Here is a 10,661-nt window from a genome sequence, read left to right as displayed (position 1 = left end):
TGGTTCTGACCGCTGGCTGACTAGAAAAAACAATGAAAGCCGCCTCGTGGCAATGGGGATGGAAATCTTGCGTTGGATCACTGGAAAAATATGCCAGGATCATATTCCAAATGAGGATATCGGCGATAGATATCGATTCATGTGGGGCTGCACCATCGTAAAAAAATTATGAGCGAGGCGTCTTGGATGATACGGACGCGTAATTCGGGCTGACAAAAATCACACTTGCCAAGATAGGTGTAAATATGGAAGTCATTCCCTTTTTTTTAAGATCGACAGATGATTTGTTAGTTACTTAGTCTACGGAGTTTTAATTGGCATTTTCCGATAATAAGTGCATGTGTCAACTGTATCCATCATTTCTTGAAAACATGGCGTTTTTTGATAACATCGCATTGGAATACAGTATGTTATTTATAGCGAACTTTTAATTCTTTCAATATTATTATAGAATCGATCGGATGCCTCTTGGCCCTTGTCTCACCCAGCTGACGTTTCTCGATTTTCTGTTTCAGCATCTTTGATCCAGTACATGCAAACTTGGTATACACCTTACATAATCGGGAGACTAACCCTATCTTACGACATTGTTGCGGATTATAAGTAGTAACTTTTTTGCTACATTTATTACTTTTTATAGGTATGCATGTACTTCGGGACCGTGGCATCATATCAATTGAAAAATAAATGACCAACCGCTGTAACCAAATATTCCCATAGATAGCCTACTTTTAGGGGAAGCGACGATCACAGGTTCGAAGCTACGATAATAACTGTTTAATTGATCATTAAACAGTTGCACTCAAACTGGATGAGAAGCCACATATTCAAGTAGGAACACAATCAATAAGCTGGAGAAGAAGTCGGGATATATTTCTGCTTAGTGTTCTATAATTATATGAAGAAGCCACTTCTCATTGAAAATAAAACTTTAGCTTACAGTTAATTTTTCAAAAGAAGCAAATAAATAGAATGAGAAAAACTATTAAAAAAATAAAATTCCAAATAAGAAAAATGAAATTCCAGATAAGATATATATATATTGGCCGAAAACTATTGGTTTGAGTCTTGGATGCTCTGAACCTAGGCAACGCTTTTCGGGAAATGTGAACCTCAGAAGAACATCAATTTTGTGGGCGCAATTTCATGTCCCACGTTGGGCGCCATTTATACATATTGGAATTGGGCGATGATCGAACGAAAATTTAAGAAAAATAACCCAAATAACTTAACCAAAACAAAGCAAAATGAAGCTAGTGAAAGCAGCAAAAGAGACAGTAAAATCGGCAAAAGCAAGAAAAAGTCAATTTATCAAAAGAGCTTTGAATGTATGAAAAATAAAAAAAAAGAAATAAGTTAAATCAAGCAAGAAACACCGAGGACGTAATGACACAGATTTAGACGACGGCCTATGAGTACCAAATCGGCCATTTCATGTGCAACAACCTAATATATGCATACATCATGTAAAAATATATATAAAAATAAAAATTTTCAAGGGATATTGACATTCGAAGTCTTCAATTTGCAAAGAAGTGACATATTTGATTTACTATAACTTTGTTAGTAATAGCGCGATTTTCACTAAAAATTATGGCAGTATACTATTATTAACTTAATTTGAACAGATATCGTGCGGTATTATGGAGCCTAGGCATTATATAGTGGTAGCCTTTTCAGATTTTTCGGTTGGGTACTTTCTGAGAAGGGGTCTGTTATCACTTTCAACCCACGCACTTTCCACCTTTCCAATAAATTTCAAAACTAACATCGGCTTCGGAAAATACTAATCGAGACATTTCATTTGATATCCTACACGACCATATTTGATGAAAAAAAATTTACACCCCTCTTTTGCATGTACCTCCTCCTTAAATTCGACGTAGAATTATGTAACTCACTGTATGCGTGAGCGTCCACAGTTCTCACCTTTCCGCCAAAGAAAATGAAGTTTATTCAAATGAATCTCAATCATTGCAGGGTTGCTCAGGATTTATTTGAGGAGACCACGTTCGAATCTGAGATGGAAATCGCCATCATAGTGGACCGTATAGAAACTGTCACGGTGGCATATGGGTCACAGATTCGACTGGTGGGGTGCCGATATGGGCTTGCAGTTGACAGGTCATACATGGTACTGCAAGTTAGGCAGCCAGTGGCATTGTATAAGCGGTGTATATATACATCTGCTACGCCCCACTAAGTTTGATACTGTCTGAATTCGAGGAAATGCTTGATAATTTTGTTCTTGACGCAAGGGGACGAAGCCCAAAGGCGATTGCTGGTGATTTCATTGCTTGGACTCTAGAGTGGAGTAGTAGAGAATGAAATGCCAGGGCGCGCAGTTTATTAGAAACTTTTGCGCAGATGGACATCGTTTTGGCTAACGAAGGTGCTGTAAACACTTTTCAGAAAGGGGGTCAGCTTCGGTTGTAGATCTGACCTTTGTTAGCCCTGCGCTGGTGCGTGGTATGTCCTGGTGTGCCAGCGAACATTACACTCACAGTGATCACCAGGTAATCTTCTTTGAGACATATGTCGAGCCATAGGATAAATACCCATCACCCGAAAAAGATTTCAGGCTGGTCTACAAAAGCTTTGGATGAGCAGACCTTCATAGGGGTGTAGTTAGATCAACCTGATAAAGCAGATGCTTGTACGGAAAGAGCCATCCGTGCGACCCAATGAATTGCCAAGCATGCGACTCGTCCATACCTAGGAGGTGCTCATTCCCCAGTCGAAAACCAAACTAGTGGTGGAATGGTGAACTGACCAGCCTTCGATCAGCTTGCCACCGAGCCAGAAGAACGGTAGAGTCGATCAGGGGCAAAAGGAATGCGCCTATAAGGTAGCCCGCAAAACTTTCAAGCTCGCCATCGAGCAAAGCAAAAGGAAATGTTTTAAGGAGCTCTGCTCAGAAGCGGACGTAAACCTGTGGGGTAGTCTTTATAGAATCATGATGGGACGGTTCAGAGGCCGTTCATCTCCGTAGATCACTTCTCCTACCCTCTTGTTGAAAATCATCCAGGGTTTATTCCCCCAGCAAGAGGAGAGCACTGACACATTCCAACCAGCTCTGAATTTGAGGGCAATTCCTCCAGTCACCAGAGACGACCTGCTAGAGGTCCATGGTAGAATAGGAAACAATTAAGCGCCAGACCTAGGCGGAGTAGAGAGTGTACGAAATGTTAGAAAGGGTCATCTATAATAGATTACTCCCTATTGTTAAGAGCAAGGCGGGCTTTCAGATCGACAGTATGGGTTCCGTAGAGCCAGATAAACCATTGATGCCATCAAATTGGTTACTGGCTTGGCCGAAGATGCAAATCACGAAAAAGGTAATACCAGCAAATATTGCGTGGTAGTAACCCTGGATATGATAAATGCATTCAATTCGGCCAATTGGAAACTAATACCGAAGTTAGTAGCGAAGGTTGCTATTTCCACTTATCTCGCTGCTATCATTGATAGTTATTGAGCTGAAAGGAGGCTCTGCTATGACGTCGGCGACGGACCCCAGGAGAACATTGTTTCCATGGGTGCCCCGCAGGGCTTCGTATTGGACCCACTGCTGTGGAACATCATGTACAACGATGAACTCAATCGTCCCCTTTCGGTGGATGCCATGGTGGTGGAGTACGCTGACGACATAGCGCTGGTTGTTGTCGCAAAGCATCTCGAAGATGCTGAGTTATACTCAGGCAAGGAAATCAGTGCTAATAAAAGTTGGCTAGAGAGCTCTGGTTTGACACTTGCGGAGGAAAAAACGGAAACGGGCCTCATCACTAAGTACCGGAAGAGAAATTAAGCCTATATTAGAATCGGAAATCTTATCATAGCTTCCAAGCCGATCATCAAATACAAACACGAACTTCAATTATAGGTAACACGTGCAATATGTTTTTGACAAATCATCCACTGCAAGTATGGCCCTGGCAAGGATGATGCCGAACATAACCTAACTTCTAGGTTGCTGGTAACTTCAATGATGCTCTATGCGACCCCAGTTTGGGGGGCGTTGTCGATGTCAGTTAACACTATCACTAACAAACTACAGGAGGACAGCCCTGAGGGTATGCTCTCCCTTCAGCACTTTCTCAGATGATGCAGCATTCGTCATCTCGGGAATGATGCCAATTGATATCTTGGTAGATGAGATGGCGAACGTGTAGAACGCGAATTGAAACTCTCCCTCATCGTAGATGAAGAACGATGAGAGGGAGAAATCCATAAATAGATGGCAAGAGCGGTGGGAACGCTCGGGAAAGGGTTGCTGAACTCACAGGTTCATTCCTGCCATCAAGGAGTGGTTACAGAGATGATACGGTGATTTTAATTATAATCTCACCCAGTTTCCCACGGGGCACGGAGGATATCGCCAATACCTGCACAGCTTTAAATTGGAGACCTCATCCAACTGTCCAAATTGCCATGGAGTCCCAGAGGACCCTGAGCATGTATTCTTCCACTGTCCGAAATTTGTCGAAGAAAGGAGAAATCTAAAGGCAACTTTAGAAGAGGCGCTGGTACCAGAAAATCTGGCGCGAAAATGGTAGCACGTCAAGGGAATCGGAATGCGGTCAACTCCATGATTGCATCTATCCAAAATAAACTGCGAAAGGCGGAGGAGACGAGAAAAGGGTGTTCATGTGATGTAATACCTTATGGTGGTCCCACGGGGCAGGGGGAGAGTCGGGAGTGGTTTCAGTGGATAAAAATCGCACACGCTGGTGTATTCAGATCAGTGCCTTTTGAAAATTTCGATAGTCGCGTCAATTACATTCGAATTTTATCTAAACCAGACGTTATTTTTCTCCCCCTCGGACACCACCTTGTCGTGGTGGGAGAACTTGTGATAGTTTACTACTACACTAAGGGTGTCCAAAAACACATGAACATGCAAACAAAGGATTTTAACTCTCCAAGTGGTAAGAAGTCACAGACTTCAGGTCGTGGCTGAGGTACAAATTTTGGAGGCCTCACCTAATTCATGTCCCCCAATGGAGAAATCTGTGGAAAACAGGCTCTCCACTTTAGTGAAAAACCTATACCGGGTGTCTACGGCCGGTCAGTCAAAAAGGATAGTACAGCAACTCTCTTAATAAGAGGCACTGGAAATCTGACTCCGGCCGGCTTGTTGTTGACATTGTTGTCTAACTCCTCTAAAATACGGTGATGAAGGCTCGGCAGAAGGAAACTTTAGCCGCTAAGAAGAAGGGACTACAGGCTTGCCTGTCAGAATCTTCTCCTCCACCTGTACCCGGAAAAACGGAAGAAAGGGAAGCTGGTAATGTGGACGCAACTAGTCTAACGCCAGTGTGTCAAAATAGATCCATGTAGCCCGGACTGCGTCAACTTCGGAGGGCTTTTAGCCGACTATACTCGAAGGTACTGCAAAAAGGGAGAGGTTTCTTGGAAATGAGGACATGGACGTTGCTACACCAGCAAGTATGGCGATATCCAGAGAAATCGGACGCAAGAAAGCGAAACTTTCAGCGGAAGGTGAGGACAAGCTGGTAACCCCGGTCAGATCCACACCGAACGAAGCAGACTTTTCAGTTAGCGGTGGTTTTCATATTAGACCGCACTTATGGCTACAAACATAAGAGTTAGTAAAATCAACTTGTAGCATGCCATCCTATCTGCTGGCAAAGTTGCAGGACTGTCTTTATATATTTTTGGTTCAAGAGCCATGGGTTCGTTTTAACAGAATCTGTAGTAATGGATCAGTCAACGGGACTAGGATCTTCCTCGATGAAAGATCTTCGAGACCGAGGACCTGTGTTCTGATGTCAAAATTGTTAGAGGCAACGATGCTGAGACAATCTGTTCCCAGGGCCTTGTTGCGGTCAACTTACAATATCAGGTTAATGGTAAGAGGAGAAATATCAAAATTGCCTGCCTCTACTTACTTACGTTATGATTCTTTGAGCACCCCGCCGCAAGAACTAAAGTATCTGAAAGTGTATGCAGAATCAAGTGGCTTTGAACTTTAATTAAGTTGTGATGCGAACGTTGAGCATATTTGTTGGGGCAGTAGCAAATGCAATCCTAGAAAAGAGAAGCTGTTTGATTTTATCACTTCAGCTGGTCTGATGACCGAGAACGTAGGGTGCGTCCCTACGTTCGTGGGGTCAAGAAGAAGTGAAGTAATTGACCTAACAATCGGCGCTTCGAAGTTGTGAGAGTTGATTAGAAACTGGCGAGTGATAGATGAAGTCTCACTCTCAGATCACCGTTACTTAGAATTTTATCTACTAACTATTGCAGGGGAACAGCCTGTAATACAGAGACGTAATCCTAGGAAAATGGATTGGATGAAGTCCATTGAACTTCTTGGCGATAAAGTTTAGCTTTCTAGGCGACTAAGGACTCCTTTCCAACGTGGTAAAACGGTTCCATGGTGGAACTGGGAACTGCAGAGACTCGGGAAATCAACCAGATGACTTCTAAATCGTGCTTGCAAACGCGCTAAAGATGAAGACTGGCTAAAATTCCGCAACTCACTGGGTGAATATTAAAGGCACGTAAAACGTTCGAAACCAGACTCTTTTAGATCATGCTGTGACGACCCGGAAGGTGAAAGGGAGAATTCCAAGCTGTGCAGAGTCCTTAATAAGGATAAGTCGGCCAAGTTGGACTTGGATGGTACTTGCACGAACTCCAGAGTGGAGTCTATACAGACTCTATTGGAAGTACACCACCCGGGAAAACAGGTCTCAAAAGTGGGAAGAAGTAAATTGGCGGTTTCTGCAAACCCTTCAACACAAACGTGTTGCAAGGGGAATTGGGACACTGTGAGAGCGGTTGTTGCCAATGAAAAGGCGGGAGCTGCTATACTATCATTTGAACACTTCAAAGCACCTGGCATGGATGGCATCCACCCAGCGATGCTAAAGGAGGGTATAGAACACTTAGAGCAACTTCTGAGAAATATTTTTCGAGGACGTCTTGCTCTGGGCTACGTGCCTCCCTCGTGGCAGAAGGTGAAGGTAGTCTTCATAGCAAAGCCTGGGAAAGATGACTATTCAAATCCAAAGAACTTCAGGCAAATCAACCTAACATCATTTTCGCTGAAATTTTTGGAGAGACTAGTTGAGAACCACATTCGCGAGAAGGCGTTAAAGCCGCACCCCTTAAATTAAAACCAACATGCTTACTAATGTGGAAAGTCCTGCGGGTCTGCTCTTCATTCTTTCGATTCAAAAATAGAGGATTCAACTCTGAGGGGTGAGTACGCGACGGGGTGTTCGTGGACATTGAAGGGGGCTTTTGACTGTGCGCTCTTCCAAAAGCTCTGTAATGCCGCCAGAGAGCATGGTGTTGACGGAACTCCAGTAAAGTGGATCTACGCTATGCTAACGCGGAGATTGTTGTGTGCTGAAGTGGGTGTTGATCGTTACTAAACAACGGGAGCGACGAAAGACTGAAAGGCTCGCTAGTATTATTTACAATAAGGAGGAAACTGAATGGTCTTTGACTTCCAGAGATGAGGGGTACAACCCTTAAACTCTCAAAAGAAGTGAAATATCTGGGAGTTATTCTAGACAAAAAGCTGCTTTGGAACAAACATGTAAAGGTAAAGAAGCACACTCTCACAGCTTATGGGCTGCGTAGGCGGACCTTTGCCTCGACATGGGGACGTAGGCCTCTGGTAGTAGTGTGGATATATGTTGGTATTATTAGGCGGATGTTCGCTTATACATCCGAAATGTGGTGGGTTAAGGTGAAATAGAAGAGTTTTCGTTACAAACTAGCCACACTGCAAAGGACTGTGTGTTTAGGTATTACCGGTGTAATGAACACCACAGACTGGCGCAGGTCTGAATGCATTACATAATTTGTAGCCCTTGGCTTTGTTTATTTAGAGCACCGCAATGAGAGCAGCTCATAGACTAATTCGATTAGATCTATGGGAAAACAACGGACGTGGGAGGCACACACCATTGGAAGAGTCATTGTCAGAACCAAGCAAATATACTGCAAAGTTTATCCTGTGGAAAAGCAGGAAGACTTGTAGAAGTATTGTCCGCATTCTGACGGGCCATAATTCGCTAGCTGGGCATATGTTCAGAATATTCTCCAAGATGATACGTGTCTATTCTGTAATCAGCGGAATCCACAGAACATTTTCTATGTGAGTGCCCCGCCTATGGGCGCATCAAACATCAGATTTTTGGTGCTGATGTGCTCCAACTGCAACGGGTAGCATCACATCCATTAACGGAAATCCTGCGATACATAAACGAATCTGGGATATTCCATTAGACCGGGGAATCGAGTACAATGGACCACTAGTTTTGAGTGATCAGAGGCTTTGCTCCACCCTTTCACACCCTTTCTTTCTTCTCTCTTGGACGAAATTTCAGAAGATTATCAAGATTGGTAGTTTTCATTACCACTGAGTTATGTTAAATAGTTTTTTATAACGGAAATGAATGTTGAGCTATTTTTGTCGTACTTAATCTGGGAACAATAACGACAAGGCTTTAATAATCTCGTTTCATTTTGATTAATGGGAAAGTATCAAAATTACTTAGCAACACTAAAAACTTAGAACTCAGTTTCAAACTAACTAAACTTCATTAAGATACTTTATATAAATTCAGAATCCGGAGCTATTGTCATGGTTCCTTCTCCTATGATTGCCGTTGTGGGTTCCGCAACCGATTTGGCTTGAGCTGCCTCAGGTGCTGGCGCTGCCGTAGTTGAGGCCGCTGTTTGTGGAGCCGGGATGGTTGGTCTAATACGTCCTGGACGGCCTCCACGAAGACCTTAAAGATTCAAACAGCAAGAAGACACAATGATGAATGGTAAATGGCAAATGTCTAGAACATTATGGAAAAGAAAGCCGATATGTGAATACTTACGGGTAGTGTATTGGGCAGCATATGTTGGGTGAGTTCCTAATATTGCATTTGATCCACTTCTTAGGGCACCTGTTTCCTTTTTGGAAGAAAAGGAACTTCATGTAACTATCCACCTATTATTTAATAACATATAACAAAAGTCAACTTACAGCAGTTATAAAACATAAAAAGAATAAAGTTAGGAACAAAGAGTTCATATCGCTGCAATGTAACTGAACTATCTGAACCTTATGTTATGAGCGTGTGCTCAACAGGATGTGATTTGTATGATTATTCAATAGCACAATTTAGATACATTTACCCTCAGTGGTAGTCTTCAAACATTTGTCATTTTAGCACCAAAAAAGAACGTGCAAATTGAGCATGAACCAAAGTAATTTTTGACTTTTTTGATTGAATCCGCGAACGTAATTTCAATTTGCAAAAATTGTATTTGGAGATGATTATGGCCGTGAAAATTGAAATAGGATTGAGAGTTTTGCATTTGTATTTTATTTTCTCATTTCTAATTTTCTTCTTTTAACTCTCATTACTAATAATCACTGATCATGAAATTTTTTGTGTATTTATGTTTGAATAGATAATGAACTGTGAACCCAGTCACAAAAAATCTTAGATAATTTTTGGTATTTCAACCTTAAGTTGTGTGGGTTACTTTTATTGATTTTCCGCGAGGAATAGTATAACCGTTGAAGTTTTCAATTTTCTACAATTCAGTTGTTAACATTGTATCTTTTTATTTCCATTGATATTCTATACTTTATATGCGAACATATGGTAGTAATATAGTTGATGCACCAGTCTTCAGGATATACTATTGTGTCGTTATTACAGGCCAAGGAAAAGAAGAAGTTTGGTTAAAAATAACATTTTAGTGACATCTATCTTTTTTCATTGGGATTTAGAAAGTATCATTATCTCTGTTTCTTGGATTGTACTTGTTGTTGACTTGACGATTTTAAAACCAGGGGTACGTGGATTCAGTATCCAACAGTCTTTGGTTGATATTTTTTCGAGCTGCTGAGAGAACATACGAGGGAAGGTGTGGTGCTCTATAAGATCAGATATAGGACATGTGTTCCACATACTGAGTTTAGTGGGTATTATGTGGCATATTAGAAAATCACTCTACAAATTACCACTTCCCATCTTAGCCTATGCAGAACCTTCTTAATCAAGCTGCTCTCTTCGACACTACAATAAAATAACCGAGCATCAATTTTTTTCAGGTAATATCAATACGTTACATTTAGATCCGCGAAAGGCTTCTTCTTGAAAAATATCATGTTTCACTATATCAACTGGAGAGCAATGCGCTAGATCCATTTCCTGTTCACGCTGTGAAGCCATGATCTAGACGCATCGTACTGCTCCAAAATGATCCTTAAGGCATTGATATGGTTGATGGTGGAGTATTCGGACCGGAAACCAACCTGCTTTCTATCGATCAAGCTTTCGAGATGTTCTTTGATGCATTCCAGGCTTATTTCGCCTATTATTTTTGCGACGACTGGAAGCACGCAGATATCTCTCCAATTGTCGTGCTCAAGACGAGTGCACTCGCTTGGAATTTTAATGATTATCACTTTCTTCCACTCTCGGCGAAAGATCTCGGATTTCTGTATGGACGTAAGTAACTCGGCGGAGAGACCGTCAAGCGCAGTTGTTTCACTCCTTTGAGTGCATTAATGGCCGAGATCGTCAGATGCTAAACACTATCGAAGCTAGGAAATGGCAATCTAATTGCTCGTGTGGTGTCAATCAGTTGAAACATAACGGGCCTTATAGCAA

General features: G+C 42.0%; 1 protein-coding gene across 1 annotated transcript; it reads right to left on the bottom strand.

The window, feature by feature from the left end:
* Positions 1-8,595: 8,595 nt before the first annotated feature.
* On the bottom strand, positions 8,596-9,127 carry LOC119653432. Its single transcript, XM_038058013.1, has 3 exons — positions 9,020-9,127; positions 8,871-8,946; positions 8,596-8,774 (listed from the first exon to the last, which is right to left on the bottom strand). The coding sequence occupies exons 1-3, from the start codon at positions 9,065-9,067 to the stop codon at positions 8,596-8,598; spliced, it is 303 nt and encodes a 100-aa protein (XP_037913941.1). The 5' UTR covers positions 9,068-9,127.
* Between the last annotated feature and the right edge of the window lie 1,534 nt (positions 9,128-10,661).

The sequence above is a fragment of the Hermetia illucens genome, chromosome 4, assembly GCF_905115235.1.
Source record: "Hermetia illucens chromosome 4, iHerIll2.2.curated.20191125, whole genome shotgun sequence".
Classification (NCBI taxonomy): domain Eukaryota; kingdom Metazoa; phylum Arthropoda; class Insecta; order Diptera; family Stratiomyidae; genus Hermetia; species Hermetia illucens.
The sequence above is the reverse complement of the archived record's forward strand: the minus strand, read 5'-3'. Positions and strand labels throughout refer to the sequence as shown.

Coding starts and splice junctions, on each gene's coding strand:
- LOC119653432 (XM_038058013.1), bottom strand. CDS start 9,067: ATGAACTCTTTGTTCCTAACTTTATTCTTTTTATGTTTTATAACTGCT. Junction 8,947..9,019: donor TTTTATGTTTTATAACTGCT/GTAAGTTGACTT, acceptor TCTTCCAAAAAG/GAAACAGGTGCCCTAAGAAG. Junction 8,775..8,870: donor TGCTGCCCAATACACTACCC/GTAAGTATTCAC, acceptor TGAATCTTTAAG/GTCTTCGTGGAGGCCGTCCA.